General features: G+C 41.8%; 1 protein-coding gene and 1 long non-coding RNA gene across 2 annotated transcripts; one reads left to right on the forward strand and one right to left on the reverse strand.

The window, feature by feature from the left end:
* The first annotated feature begins 4,787 nt into the window (after positions 1-4,787).
* LOC145433112 (uncharacterized) lies at positions 4,788-6,798 on the forward strand. The gene is made up of 2 exons (XR_013913046.1): positions 4,788-6,563; positions 6,637-6,798. It is a non-coding gene; the product is annotated as an uncharacterized LOC145433112 (long non-coding RNA).
* Positions 6,799-7,395: 597 nt separating this feature from the next.
* On the reverse strand, positions 7,396-10,997 carry LOC145433110 (uncharacterized). Its single transcript, XM_080310047.1, has 4 exons — positions 8,429-10,997; positions 8,121-8,359; positions 7,861-8,056; positions 7,396-7,789 (listed from the first exon to the last, which is right to left on the reverse strand). The coding sequence occupies exons 1-4, from the start codon at positions 9,532-9,534 to the stop codon at positions 7,636-7,638; spliced, it is 1,695 nt and encodes a 564-aa protein (XP_080166173.1). The 5' UTR covers positions 9,535-10,997; the 3' UTR covers positions 7,396-7,635.
* Positions 10,998-16,370: the final 5,373 nt, after the last annotated feature.

Consider the following 16,370-nt stretch of genomic DNA (forward strand, 5'->3'; position numbering starts at 1 on the left):
CAGCGACGACGACTGAAAAAGATTTGACCGTTGGCTGTTGAGCGACGGTAACGTAGCCAACTACCGTAACTGTATGGATGCATTTGAAACCATAATAAATTTAAAACAGACAAGTTTAAAACATGGCACTTCTTCAAAAAATAATTTTGTAATGACGTCACCGATCTTTAATTATGGCGTCATAAAGGATTGCATCTACAATTGGAAATATAGTGTAACTATGTCGACTATGTCTCCTTTGACGAAAAAGGCTGCCGACGCCTGTCTTGAAAGGACCAAAAATGTCTTTGACCGGGGCTTCATCGTTATGCAGCATTTTACGATCGGCGGCCATCATCATCATAACATCCATTCAGTGCCGATGATATATCTACCTGCTATAACTGTCGAACCAATGACGATTTCGAGGGTTCCAACCATTCCATATCGTATACGTCGACTATATCGGGTGCAAATCGTCCGTAGGCTCATACGACATGTTTTTCGAAAGTATTTACACAATTATATCATAAATATACAACTTGAAAAAAAACTTTTTTATATGTTTTTTTAACTCTGTTTAAATCACTCCGTGTCTGATTAGAAGGAACGAAAATCAGTTTATTTTTGTTCGCACCAATTCGCATGGAAGATTATCGAGTCAGCATCACCATTTTTACTGTTCACACACTCCAGGTGAGCTGAGCGCCTAGCGGGAAATCTGTAGACACCAGTTTTACGATCAAGTCTTTTGTCTGACCCGACCGGGGAACCAGCGATGTAGGGGATGCGGATGCATCACCAAAAGTTTTTGAATTACGGAGCGAATTCGTCGTGAATTGATTTTTATTTTAAGTCGCGTTGTAATTTTGAATTGATATTCTACAGTCTATACCAGTGTTTCCCAACCTTTTTTCACCCACGTACCACTTCGAGGTTTTATGCAGTGCTCGCGTACCACCTACATAATTTACGCGCGCCATAAGTAGTCAAAAATGTTCCCACCATTAATAACGTCATAATCACGTATTTGACCTGTGTGGGTATAATAACTATGGCGATTTTTTTACCTAATAAATGGAGGATTTTGACCAAAAAAGACTTAATTTGGACCAAATTTTGACCTCACGTTTGCAAATTAGGTGTTATCGCACATGATGTTAAAATTGTAGGCTACTACTTATATTAATTTCTTGATGGGAGTCTATGTCCTTACGAAGTAGTGTGGCCTGAGAAAGCGTTTCTGACTTAAAAACTGGCAAATATTTACATGATAAAACTTTATTTAAATTATATCTGGCCCTATGAAAAATTTCAGTTGTTACACCACGTATTATGGTAGAGGTAATTAAAACTTGCTGTAGTACAACGAAAGATACCTTCCTACATTCTGGAGTAGAAAGTGTATGTCCTTACAAAGTAGCTTGCCAAGAATGGAGAAAGAGAGTTCAACAGCAGCAGTTGTTGGCTGACAACACTGAAGTTGTGCGTACACTGCTGGTGACACACCGTGCTGCTTAATTCTGACAATGCTGTCTACATCACAATTTTTCATCATGCGCTTCTTGATATAAGAACCATGCAATGCCCAAGCAGTCTTGCTTCAGTTAGTATATTGCGGTACGCTGACCATAGCACCATTTCAAATGTCAACCTATTTGTTTCGTTTGACCGTTTATTGTTTGTTTTGTTTTTGGGGTATTCATGGTGTTTGTCGACTACTATGGTCATTTACACCAGGCCGATATTCTTCTAATTTTCCGTAACTGCCGACTTATAGCACGGCCCACCTCTAGGCGTTTGTAAGACACCGCTGACGCGGATGAGGTGGCGAGGAGGAGCCTATAGGTAAACCTCCAACACTTAGGTATCGGAATTCGGAAGTCGACCTCGGTCGGACTCGAACCCGCACCCATTGGTGTTGCAGCCGCGGATTATACCACTATGCGCTATCTCGCCACCCAGTTTAACCGTTTATGATTCACGATGAGCAGAGAATGACATGTCAAAAAATCGCCCAAGTAATAACAAATTCTATTAAACTAGGCATTATCAGTCAGGGTTGATGGGATGCATGGAAATGTTTTTTCACCACTAGTCAAAAACTTTGAACTACCTTCGGTCGATAAAAAACAAAATCTACTCGCGTACCACCTGAAAGACCTTCGCGTACCACTAGTGGTACGCGTACCACAGGTTGGGAACCACTGGTCTATACCTTTTCCTCACTATTTTAAAATTACATTAAGTGACAAGAACACACTATAGCAGGGGTGTTCAGCCTTTTTTCTTTTCGTGGCCGCATTTTGATTGCGTGTAATAGCATACGGGTGCATTCCAGCGGACAGTAGTAATGAAGCACCTGGGGCGCCAAATATATATTTTAAATTGGCTTCTGGGCGACTTCGCATTACGCGTCGCCTTTGTGGAGTTCTGTGGCATCACTGTCTTCTTATGAAATACCCCACTCATGACAGTTCCTAATTGCAGAAGTAGAATGCTCCCTCCCGCAAGCTTATTATACGCACCGATATCACGAGTATTAATGTTATGAAACGTATTTGGGATTCGTTGTCTAGTCGCGCGTATTCCGAACATTCTTCGGTAATACTGGTAGTTTCACATATTACCATAAATATTGATCCCTTCTCGACCCACGTTATCAGATTTACCACTAGAGCTGATGAAGGGCCATCTTCGAAATTTTTTGGCACATGAAATGATAATGCTAATGAAAATGGGTTGCTATTAATCACTTTGTTGCATGTTTTTTTTCTTGAACTCCCATCAGAATTCTTGTTTCAGTCAAAATATATATTGAAATCGCCCAAACGTCCCAGAAAAGCTTTCATTCGAGAGACGCACATGATTCCAAATCGTTATTTCTTTATGGTGGGGTCATTTTCCTCTGTGGTTCGTATTTGTACGGCGGGGCTTAAATTGCAAGGACACTGCTATATTAAAATCCACAAATGGCACTCGCGCGAAGCGCAGAGAAAACTTTCCAGTTGGATACAAATCACTCAAAAATTTGGGAACCATTCGTAAATTCAAATTGCATGTTGACGGCCGCCAACACACGCTAATTTAGTTATGTGTAGACGGCCTCATACGGCCGCAGGTTGGCCACCCCTGCATTATAGCCTACAGCAGGGGTGGTAAATATACGGTCCGTCGTATATGCAGCCCGCGAAGCAACGCAGAGTAAATGAGAAAATGCTTGTGTTGTACAATCCGTTTCCATCAATGGATTTTAATAAGAAATAACTCGCGCTTATAATCTCTCAAGACAGCAAATGTCGTTCTCACTATTACAACTTTTATCTTTTCCAAGTCCCAAGTGTGTATAATGTGCCTCCAAGGCGAATTGTCGCGTTATGAGTCGACATAGTTGGGCGCGTTGCAATTCCGGGTTCGTTTGTGGTTAACTTGGCAAAAAATGTTTTCGCATCCACAAATATTTCCTTCCCCTGCACCTATGATTGAACCCAAAATCTAATAGCTAGCAAGATGTTGGATGCTCTTTACGCCATCTCGTAAATAATATCTATCCAAACGTTTGTGTGTGTCAATAAACAATACCTCATCGCGATGGACGCAGTTCACGAAATTATAGTCCTGCAAAGTAAGTTGCATACGTACGCGTGGGCTATTATTTACATTTTGTTAAAACGCAAGTCTAAGTATTTTCAATGTAGCCTATTTATATGTGAGGTAATTGCATTAGACAACGTGTCTGATGCGTGATAATTGCATATTGTGATGTGAACCGACGTCATTTGCTGGTGACTTTGTCGGACCATTATATAATAACATTCCTTTTCTCAGGCAGCGAAATGTCCGTCATAAATCATACCCGTGCGATTCGTTGGCGTAGATGACGACAGAGGATGAATAGGCCTATAAAAATGGCGGGGATCTTTCTTCGCCATTTTAGACTATTAGTTCATAGCAAACCTGTTTGAACAGTAATTGAGCAACGGTCGGTATGAAATAACAGTTTTCTGAAATCGACAACGCGCGCGAGTAAAAATTAACGAAATCATCCGTCGAAGGCGGGGGTTAATGTTCTGATCTGAGCGCCATAACACAGTGCATACAGGAATCCACGTTATATTCACTTCTTGTTGTGATATTGCATGCTGCACAGTGTACATATTTCACTAAAATGCTGAAAAACATCGTCAAGCAGAAGAAAACATTACATATTGCGACTTATTATATACATAATTGTTATCCGTCTGAATACACAATACACATTGACTTCGTGCGCCTTAGTAAGATATCGAGTGTTTGCTCGGATTGCACTTGGGAATAAAGTACGACCGGCATCTTTGTCCTGACTGCAGCGGGGCGAGCTACATGGCAAAACTGGAGAGTGGTGCGAAAATCAAATACCTTGACCGAACACGCGTGCCAGTTTATTATTATCTTCTGTACAAGAAAACAAGATCAGCAGGTCATAACAATCACTCGGCGAAGACGATGAGATCATGTCTCATTCAAGTTTTCAGCTGATGCATAGTATATAATCCACGCGACTCTCGAAGGCAATCACCCAGAACACAAAACGTAGTTTGCAATAACCGAACGGCATAAATCCTTCGATAACATGCGAGAACGGCTATGCATAATATCGTAGTTCAGTATCAGAATCAGTTTGATAGTAATTTAATCATTATTAAACACAACTAGACTGCTACAGAATGAAAATATAGGAAGGTGTCGAAACAACTTGAAGTAGTCTTTGAAATCGGACACTTACCTGGGCCTATAGACGATGTAAATAAGAGTTCAGAAATATATGGGCTTCTCTTTCTGATAACCAAGGGTTTTGGTGAAATTTTTTCGTCGCCAATGCTTATTTATATTCCGGAACGCGCTAAATACAGCGATCGTTGACAATATATGCCCACACTGATAAGTGTGTGATGGGCATGCACGATCTTGATAAACAATAAACATATTCCAGGGCAGACGCGAAATTTCCAAAAATAAATGTAAGATATGCCGTCACAATGCCATATGATGACGTCACAATATTGGGATCACAGTGGGCGTCACTGATCTCTCCTTGTCTACGCTACTATAAAATCATATTGTTAGAAATCATTGACACGTAACAATTCATAAATTTAATTCATACTTCGACTATACATCGTTCCGGATCGACCATTGAACGAAGCGCAATAAAATTTTCAAGCATTTTGGGCAAATAAAAAAGACGACATTACGAGGTGCCACAAAATTTCGCATCCACGGGACCGCGGATTTCTTTTGTCGAAGGCATCACATGAAAGAAATTAATGTATGCGGTCGTTGTATTAACCATACAGTAAAACCATTCAACGGTAAAGCTCGGAATATCGCCTACTCTTTCGTTTCCACCGTGAAACGCATTGTGCCGTACTCGCCAGGGAAAGGCTCTGCGGCAGTAAAACATATGCAAATAAACGGCCTCGCATTATATCCTGGTTAGAGATGTGACCCAAGTACCTCGTCGCTTGTCGTAGTCAGGTAGCGAGCTGTGCGTAGCCGTGCGGTCGCGATGACAGTTCTCGCAAATAAACGGGATTTCGAAAACACCTGACGTGCACCGATGACTTCGTCGGCAGAAGGTTGAGTGCATGAGAAACGTCCAGTCCATCCAAATATAGCAGCCGCCAATTATGAGTAACGCAGCTGGCAATAAATACGCTAATGCATCTGGATCACTAAATTCGTTATAGGCTACTTCGATTTATTTGGGCTGGAGGAAACGGGGCGACTGTCATACAGAGCAGGATAGAGTCATGCCGCAAGCAATGTAAGCCGTCTGTAAAACTAGAAATGCCCAGCAGTAACGACGATTAACCCGTCTTGTGGCTTAGCCGTAACCGTGAACAGCGTGGAATAGTTATGTTTCACTTATGGGAGCAAACAGCTAGGTAGTTTCAAGTTGTGGAACGTGGCCAGAGATCCACACCTGTGACTGCCTGTTTGTCGACCTCCCGCAAGCTTCTACGACAGGGTATTTAACAGTGTCGAATGGTGATCCAGGGACCAAGTTAGCCCTGGATCGTTGTTGACCATGGTTGGCGGTATGGTACTAAAGCTTAATGAATTATGGAAGACTATCTATATAGTTAGCAATGTTTCGTTTACCCTGTTATGTAAGACTTGTGAATAAATGCGCAAGTCTTATCCCCAGGGTGACCGCAATTTTGCGTTAGCTCGCCTGAAACCGGTACGCAAAGCTTAAAAAAGTACATGACTGTGCAATACACTATTTCTGTTTTGCTCTATCTCGTAGACCCCTAATTTCCGCTACTCAAATGCTAAAAATTGTAGAATATACGATTAGCTGATGCATAAGTAAATATATAGGGGGGAATGTTGGTATATATCTGTATCCGATAGTGTATTATTATTACTTGTCGAGAACTCCTTATTTCAGATTTTCTGAGAGAAAAGAATACCACGAGTTGGTTGATGGATGATTCAATATATGATCGCGAGATGTGCGTCCCTCACCAATGCTACAACGCGATTCCTCAATTGCGCATGTATAGACCAAATGGATGCTTGAAATTGATTTGACAGGAGTGAGTTTATTTGATGTAAACGCCATCGCTGATGGAAAACGGGTAGAGGTATTTTACCATGCGCTGGTTTCAGAAAAAGGAGGTGGACCAGTTGAAAGATGCCAGCTCCAGAAGACTACTTACTCATCATCAAGACTTGGCAATGTGAATTGAAATTTCAACGCGTGATCGTGTGCTAGACTTCGTGAACTTTGTTGCTGTAAGCCGCGCAATACAAAAGTTATGGAATACACAAGTTTACTTTTTTCCAATACCTCTGGTCTTCAAATTCAAAGCTTCGATAATAGCTGGCCTTTCTGTCATGCATTCTTCAGCAACGTAAGGCGTGTCGGAATGGGTCATAATGGAGTAGTTAAGATTTTATTGCCTTCGCGCTTACAGTTGCAAGCGTTTGATGAGCCGTTTGTCCCAACAAGGGGGACAATTAAATGAAACAATTAGACAGTCGTCTTTTGAAGTTCGTGATAACAAGCCGTAACGCAGTTCTCCGCTGAATACAGTGCAGTATAGATACGTAGCTATTGTACCGACGTTTTAATCGCCTATCCGAAATGACCCCACGGTTGTTAAAATTGCTGGCGGTTTGCATTTGGCAGAAGATCAAACGAAACAGCCAATTCGATCAATATGTTAACCGCGCAATCCGCATTACTATTCATTGCGCGCAGCATGGTAGGCGGAACGCCCAGGCGTCACAAGAGACTGTAGAATCGCTTACTGTCTTTTCAATATACATTCGTTAAGGTACCTCCTAACAACATGCAGTATCACACGACAAATGCACATTTAAATGTAATGTATTTCTTGAAGATTTTTCGTATCACATAAAATCATAAAGATTTGAGAGGAAAATATATATAAAAAAAGGAAAACGTCGTTAAAAAGTACGTTGATATATGGCTCTTGAGTGCGTTGCGTTACGTTGACACGCGTGTTTGTGAGTGGCATCGGACAGAATTCATTATCTTACGTCGTTTCGGCTTTCGAGTTCAACTCCCTCATGGTTTTATAGTCAGCGGTATGTTTTCAGGTATTCCGCAGCCCGATTATAAAAGGTCGCAGATATTTTCAATCAGGTGTCCCCTTCTTCTTCTTCGTTATCATCCGACTTCTTATCAGCCGACGGCTGCTCTCTTAATTTCATTCGTTTCTTCTTCATCCTCCTGTTTTGAAACCATATCTTGACCTGCCTGTCGTTAAGAAACACCCGCTTGGCAATTTGCAGTCTGTTGCGAGAAAGAAAAACACCCAGCGTTACTCATACGTAAACAAGTCCGCTAAGGAGTCGAATACTTACCGCAGCTCCCGACTTATGAATTCGTTGGCCAGGAATTCTTTTTCGAGCTCCTGCAGTTGAAATTTGGTGTACGGCTTCCGCCTTTTCCTGGTCGTTAGCGTGTGAGAATGGTGAAAATGAGAGGGGGTTATACTGATTGGACTGTACGAGAGATGGGAAGGGTAGTGCGTCTGACTGAAGCTCATCATATCCGGAGCTGTAACGAGGAACATCACACATCACTTTTTGGCACTACAGCGCCCAAACAGTTTTTTTCTTACCTGGAGGCATGTGCGATATATTGTAATCCACCGGCGAGTACGTTTGGGTTTGAGGAGGGTTGTGGAATGCAGGTTTTTGTGGGTGAGGGTAAGTCCCGTGAAATGCAGTAGGCGGGTATTGATATGGGATTCTCTGGGCGTAGGGAGACGGATAGGCGGATGAGTGCGGTTCGAACGGGTTGCCGAAGCCAGGCCGTCCGTAGCTGCTTGCGAAATTCCCCTTTGGATCAAATAAATGACTACCTGCACAAGCGAAAATAAACATTATGACCCATCTCAATCTAAACATGTTTATGTGACCACCAAACCTACCGAATGCTTGACTTTCGTATCCCATTGGCGCTCCCTGATAGGGTTGTTGTGTTACTCTAGAGTCGGCAATCTTCTTGTCGTATGGATGCACAGATGAATAACCATTAGTGGACTCGGGGTGACCTGGAATCATTGGAAGTAGAGGGCACTTTCCTAAATAGCGGTCTCTCGAAGACGTACCCTGTCTAGAATAATGAATGTCATGGTCCGCGTTTTCTGACGTCATCTCATCGGCGCATCTGGTTTCGGAATATTCACTTTTGGGGGCGGATGCCGTATTCTCGGCGTGGTTGCGAAAATCTGATTTCATAAAAGCCCGATCTTCTGCGGGTACTGAATTGCGTGCTAGCGAGGCTGAGTCGTTTCCCGGCAGCCCCCCTTGATATCCGAACGGCGACTGGGTGGTATGTGACACGTGGTACGGAGACCTGTCGTTTGAAACAGTTTTAACGGCGTACCGCGAACAGTCGCCAGGATTGCTTAAAAATATGTCCGATTCGGAGTCGGATTTTTGACACTGTAGCGCGCCGTCCGGACTCCGGTGCGAAGTGCCTGAATTTTGATTCGCTTCAGACTGATCGTTAAGGATTGAGTAGGTTTGCTGCGGTTGTCCGTCTACAGCCACTATTTCCGAGTCAGAGCACGATATCGTCCTTTGCTGCATGTGGTGTACCAAATTGAGAGGCTGACTGGATTCCGTTAACTCTGAATTCGCCCGTTCAATATCGGCCAACGATTGCAATCCGTAACGCTTCATGGGCGAGTATCCATTTTTCGGACTATCGTGATTCGCCGGCAGCCTCGGTCCGTATCCATATTTTGTAGAATCGCCAGTATCCGGGCACCGTCTGTGAGATCGAATTTCATTTTTTGCAACAATCGCTTCCCTCGAAGACCCGACTAAGCACGGTTCCTTAACAGGGTCCTGGACTTGCGCGGCGTACTGATACGGTCCCCCTGTTACTCCAGGCGCTGCGAAATATTCTCCCTTACCGCTCAATGTGCTCGGCCTCCAAGACTCAGACACGCATAGTGATATAGGCGCCTGGGACGTGCAGTATAAAGGGTCATAACCGCTACTGTATCCCATAAAAGTCGACATAGTTTATGAAATTAGCTCTTTTCTGCTTCAATTTTAGTTTTGTTTTAAGACCCGCAAAGCAGTAAACCGCGGAATAACGATATTCGGCAACGTATATGGTTAGTTCTGAACACAGAAAAATCAGACCAGTAGAATAGCAGTAAATATTTAGCGCTCAATAAAATGGCCTTATGTTACCTCACAAACCGCCAACAAAGGCGCTGCTCGCGCTCTAACTGAAATCACTCCTCAATGTTATTTTCCGAAGCCGCCTGCTACCTTAGAGTACAATCATCTGATAATTTCATTCCTTCAGACTGGCATTGCTACGATCAAGAAGGTGTTTGTCGTTACACAGCACCAGTCATATGCCGACAGCGGTGCTTGCTCGATGGACACGGCAAACAAAACAAAATGGACATCGCGCCCAATATAGGCGATCGCGTAAATGCGTATTGTTTCGCCCGTGATTTCGCAAATGGAGAGGAACAATTAACGAAAAAGAAGAAAGAAAAATTACCCACGAGCTACCTCTCGGGCAAGCCACAAACTTGAAAGTACCGACGAAAACTCCTTGCATTATTCGGAGCAGAGTCTTCATCATCCGTGCTACAGATCTCTGAAGGCGGTTGTTAGAAACGATGCCCGTTTTGTGTATTTTGAATAACCCTATTTGATTAATACAGTCTTCTATGTCACTGTTTCGAACGGAAAGCGGCTAGACAAAGTATCGCTTGCTTCCTCGATGGTAAATTATATTCCTAGAAGCAATCGCCCTACACTCAAGCACAAATGTTGCTGTAAAATGTGCACTCATGTTTCGAGAAAACGTGATCATCGCATCATCTCAGAGCCCCCTGTCGGAATTTCCATTAGTTACCGTTTTAACTTAACTAGGCGTGCACGTCATAAAAACACATAGACGATTGGTAAAAATATAACAGCCATGACCTTACGGCCTGGTCATAGATGAGTATACCTCGGTGCTCGGTACATATTCTACATTCGTCATATTGATTCAGGATTGAGTAGTCAGTGGTAGAAATTGCCTTGTAAGCCAAGGTAAATTTGAGCTGTTTGTGACAAGACTGCGGTCTTGAACATCCGCTCGGGGAATTCGGACCTATTTTGCGTGCGATTTATGACGTTACGACTTCTCCTGTCCTTTTCAAAATTACGTAATAAAGTAGTTGTTAAAAAGTTATTACATATGACGTACCGTTTTAGACTATACATTTGATACTACATCCCAAACCAAAAGATACGGCCATGCCTAGCACGTTGCTCAGAGCCAGTATTCTAAGCATGGGTTAGCCTCGACCTAAATTTGCGTCTGCATCTGTTACAATTAAAGATTTCGACAGTGCGCGAATATCATATTCAACCTCAAGTCATAATGAATATTCGTTGTTCTATCAATATTCAATATCACATACAAGGCCAATAAAATACAATAAGCTTTCATCAACTGCTTTGAACTCGTCGCATAAAACAATTAGATGTCGGTGCGATCAATGACATTTACAGGCAAATCGACTGTTGATTCCCACGATACCAAAATCAAGCTCGCACGTGTCAAGATGACTTACTCTACAAATCAAATCTGACGAAAATATTGGCTGTCTCCTAAAAATTCTCTCCCTGAATCCCGCCATTAGTGACTTGATATCTATAGGGGAGGTTTGGACTTGAAGCGAAAGGTGAACTCTGCAGTACCGTCGGCCGTACGACTGCCATAAAAGAAATAGTTAGTTGCGTCACGTTAAGAATATTTCAGAAATTCAGCCTTGGATGCGTAGCCCCGGAACACGCGAAATCATCAAGTTAATCAAATGGAGACGAATGTCAAACGGAAATACTTCCGCTGTCTATAAAGTAAACTGAGGCCGCAAGAGATAAATGCGAACGCCCAGAATATATCTACTTAAAAATTACAGTGAAGAGCTCGCCTGACGCATTCCAGAGTAACTAACAAATCGAAAATCTTCGGAGGAATATCTGTATCCAACTATCCATGCACTGGCTGCCATGCTATTTCAATCTGCAAAGTCAACCAGTGTATATCTAGTGTTGGAAATTACAGCCTTGTGACAGCCATAAATCTGTTCGGTGTTGGGAAGATATTCGTAATAGACGGCAAACTAGTGAGGAAGAGCAAGCAAACGTTATTGCAAATATTGACTAATTATTTCGGTGACGCTGATGCAGAGACAGAATGTATCTCTCAATACGATCAAAATACGGCCCGGAAAATATCATTCTCGTTATTTTACGGCTTAATGAAGTAGTCACGAGGAAACGGGATGAGCAAACTACGCGGATGAAAGAACAAGTCCTCCACAGCTACATGACAAGCGTTGATCCGCGGAGGATTATTAAAAGGATTATGAAAACTGTTAGCTTTGCAATAAATTTCCACATCCGCACGCTGTCTGTCACGGAATTTTGAAATGATCCGTAAACATTCACGAGAATAGCATACCCGACTCGTCCGTTACATACCACACAACACCTTTCACCCGCCTATAAAATATATTACATTGTGAATAAAATACGCCGGGAATATATAAACATATAGGCTACTTCCGTCCACACAGTTTCGTCCTATTTAATCAACCGGACAGAGAACATGAAGGTATAACCACTGGCACAATAGAACGCCATAAATTCTCGTCGGTCGGGCAGAATACATAAAAACACAGGACGTCGCGCGGGGCCATTAATTACACCGTCGCTGTGTCTAATTATGGATGCTAAAACGCATTCATTAATCACATTAGCTGATGTTTGCCCGTCACTTGTAAAGCTACATAACACATTAAGTACGTGGGGTTGAATGCAAGAATACCATAGTGTTCAAATGAAATTTACATTTCTTTCTTCATGCACTTTTCTGCGTGGTTGAAAGACTTGTAGCTGTGTTATTTTCACGGCACGCAGTTCAACGCGCCAGAAGAAATTCATGCTATCCGCGAAGCGTTCAGACAAAAGCGTTCGGAACGCACAAAGATAACCAAACACACACATTGGAAGACCGATATCTCCAACGGTCGTTACACCGATCGGGAACAATAAACACCCAAAACGTCCGATTTTACGACCTATGGAAGAGTTACTATTGCTTTTTTATTCTCGCACGGAGCTCCCTCCCCATTGCGATTATTATTGTATTTTAAACTCTTTTCTCTAGTTCAAAGGGATCGTATAATATCGGCGAGGCAACGAAGAGCGGACGGATGCGAAGGAAGGCAATAAACTCAATGGTCATAGAAATTTCGGCGATTTCACTCTTTGATCCTCCGACACGGAAGAGTACAGGCACACAGGGATTGGCCAAAATGGAGAATAGAGTTCAGTGCGTTGTGCAGTCAATAAGATTGGTAAAAGATGCAGTAATGGTAGTCCGTAATTGTTCGGAGCGAGGCCCAGAGACAGATCATTGATCCGATGTAGTTCTTTAAAACACTGTTCTTTGTTAGATTTATGTGGGTTAGTGTGTCTTGAATCTCGAGCTAATAGAGATGCAACGGGCCCAACAAATCGGCGCCGCATTGCTTGTTTACATTTTTAACAATTTGATTGAAACGGCAATCAGCTCGCGGCAAGTATAGCAAGGTCATATTGACTCAATCAAAGTCGCGATAATTTTACCTTTTTTCGAACTGGCGACGCTCCCTTGTGAATCAAGTCTCATTAATTAATGTTATTTGTCTTTTCTTTGCGGTTATTTCATAGTTTGCATAGCATAATGGCCTGTCTTGCACGTTAAATGATAAACTGTGCAAACTTGTTCGAAACACAATCACTCTGTTGGTGGTCCACTCTTTTTATATACATGTGTATAATTTTGATGGCGTTAGGAGTCCATGACCATAAATTGTTTATGGCGGCGTATAAATGTATGTTTTGGTTGAATGAGGTACGAGTTAATTTTAAAGTTACTCATTATCGTTTTCAAGTATTATGACCAATAGCTGTTTAATTCAAGTTATTTTACGATTCGGGGGCTCGGTTTCGTGATTGGAAGTAAATTAATTGTTTGGTACACACTGGCGGTGTTTAGCTGGCTTTCACGGATGACAAGCCGCAGAAGACATTATTACGTTAACCTATCGATGACATGAAGATAATTGATCAGACGCAGTGAAAAATACTATTAGCGGTTGGACTACACAAATTCGCCAAACAAAGTATACGTTACGCGTTTGTGGGGCATGACTTGAAAATTCTGATCAATTTCGTCTTACCGAGATATAATAAGGCCTTAAGTGTTCTTTCGTAATTATGACTAAATTCAATGTTATGACGATCAGCCTGGGTGGTGTACTAGTTGCAGAATATCATTTGGGGCACGTTGTGTCACGGAAACGCAATATCAATCCTGAACCGGGTAAGATTCGCCCATTCAAAACATATTCCACGGTCTCATTTCGTTCGAAAATAAGTGAAATTGTCGAGGTTGAACTAATTTGATCGTGCCTTACCCACGCGTATCGATCCGACGATACGAGCAATTATGTATTTGATGGATGGCGGAAAAGGGCAAGGCGAACCCGGGCGAATGACTCGCGATTTGGTTTGTTTCTTTACAAAACGGTATTTTACGAAATACTAATTTTTGGACCTATTATGTTGCGATCGAGTGAATGATTTTTCAAGGTGCTTTACTATCGTACCGGATGTTTCGTGCCTCGTGTTTGCTGAGAAAGGGTAATGGTTTGCGAAAGGATTAGATTCATATCTTTTTCAACAGCACCCAATGCATACCGGTTGAAAGAAAATCCTTTTAGGAGATGTATCACACCAGCGTTAGGACTGGTTAAGCCTTGATTGTATTCCGATACTCTACGAGAAGACGTCTTGGGCTGCGTTTGGATGGGAACAATTTACGTGAAATTTTCCGCTGACTTCATATCGCAGCTGTATATTCAGTTGTTTAGTATCATGACGCGAATATTCAAAAGACATTCTATCAGTTTATCATCAATACTTTCGGAAGACGAGACCTAGAAGAGTCGCAAGTTTAGTTTAGTGCGCGATATTGACCAAGAGACGAAGTTCTAATAGTATTTCACGATCGCTCCGACTTGAATTATATATATTTGTGACATTAGGCATTAACTGCGAACAGCGCTTTTAGAATACATAGTACGAATAGACAATGAGAACGGCCATTTTGCTTGTGTACGTGAATGAAACAACGATGGCGCGCTCACAGGTAAAGTTGTCGATAGCATGGGCAATGGACATCAACAGTTTTAGTTCTAAATAAAATAAATACACAGTTTTGTCGTCACTTCGTTAACCAGATAAGTTGTTATAGCTTCGCATAAAAAATAAGTAAAATAACTAATTTTATAGATAATAAAGTTATGTGCTACAGTTTTATATGAGCAACAAAATTACAGTAATGTATATTACTAGGTATTAAAAGAAGTGACATGGATGTAATATTAACTCGTATACTATTTTCCATTTTGGCATATTCGAAACTTTATTCAATCGGTATATAGATACACAAATGTGCAACGTTTGGGAGGCATCTTTCTCCTCCAGTAAAAACATGTAACGGAAACAACAATATCATTATTGCTTGTCTATATAGTCAAGGACTTATGAAATCGGTGACTATAAATCGCGCTTATATTAAGGTAGGTGGCGTATTCGCTCTCATAACTTTTTATTCGCTACAAATATCGGGAGTAAAATACTGAGATCGTGCAAGGACGTGTAGGCTTGAATCATTGGAAGCTGTGTAGTGCGCATTTAACAGCCACATTTAATTTTCACGACGTAATCAAGAGTAAGCAACATGCGCCTATGTGTTATTCATAGATAGTATATATGAATGCTGTATATTTTGATGGAAATATTTATATCTTAATGTGGTTGACAGTAATAAGTGATCTTTTCTGGGCGACGAATGGTTTATATACGACGTACATTAGCAATATCTGATGACAAATGTAATATTTCTGGTTGCAAAGATTGGATCAGTATTATAGTGTCGTGCTTATAAAATATAAAGTTATGCAATGACATTTTAATGGCATTTCATTCCTTAAATTATTCCATTTGTTATAAACCAACGTCATAACTAGGAGCGGCTATACCAGTGGTTCCCAACGTGGGCGATATCGCCCCCAGGGGGCGATTTGGCGGTCTAGGGGGGCGAAAATGACAAAGAGGGCGATAGGGGGGCGAAAATGGACAAAGGGGGCGACAGGGGGCGAAAATAGCGAAGGGGGCGATGACGCGGTAAAACGGCTATATTGGAGTCAAATTTTAGTCAACCCACCAAAATTTAGTTGCAAAAGTGTAAAATTCGACATCGAGCCGAAAAGTTGACCTTTTATTTTTTTAGTCAACCCGCCGGTGATTACAGTTTGTATGCCCATTTTTCGGTTCACAAAATGAGGGGGGCGATGATCGATGTCGAGCTTGAAAAAGGGGGCGATGAGTCGAAAAAGGTTGGGAACCTCTGGGCTATACGATAACATATTCTCCCACACAACTTCCCCGACTGCTGAATGCAAATCCGTAATATGTTATATTTCAAAGACACCCACAAAATATTCTCAAACCAAAACCCCTCCTCGACACGGCAGCTCAAGTTAAAGTATAAATATGACGGGTATCTTAACTTACAGTAATTATTCTTGAAGGGAGTCTGTATAACTACAAGCCGGGTTTCTGAAGAAAGCCACCGGGGACTTATTAGAGCAGGGGCGGTCAATCCGTGGCCCGCGAGAAGGTTTTAAGTGGCCCGATTGGTAAGTCTCGAAATTAGTTATATTATCAAAAATTAAATTACCAAAACCAAATAACCAAAATTTGATTAGCCTGACCGCGAAATT

Source organism: Botryllus schlosseri, chromosome 2 (assembly GCF_051294905.1).
Source record: "Botryllus schlosseri isolate E-star chromosome 2, Bs_hap1, whole genome shotgun sequence".
NCBI classification, from domain to species: domain Eukaryota; kingdom Metazoa; phylum Chordata; class Ascidiacea; order Stolidobranchia; family Styelidae; genus Botryllus; species Botryllus schlosseri.

Coding starts and splice junctions, on each gene's coding strand:
- LOC145433110 (XM_080310047.1), bottom strand. CDS start 9,534: ATGTCGACTTTTATGGGATACAGTAGCGGTTATGACCCTTTATACTGC. Junction 8,360..8,428: donor GAAAGTCAAGCATTCGGTAG/GTTTGGTGGTCA, acceptor TTGTGCAGGTAG/TCATTTATTTGATCCAAAGG. Junction 7,790..7,860: donor TTCATAAGTCGGGAGCTGCG/GTAAGTATTCGA, acceptor TTCTCGCAACAG/ACTGCAAATTGCCAAGCGGG.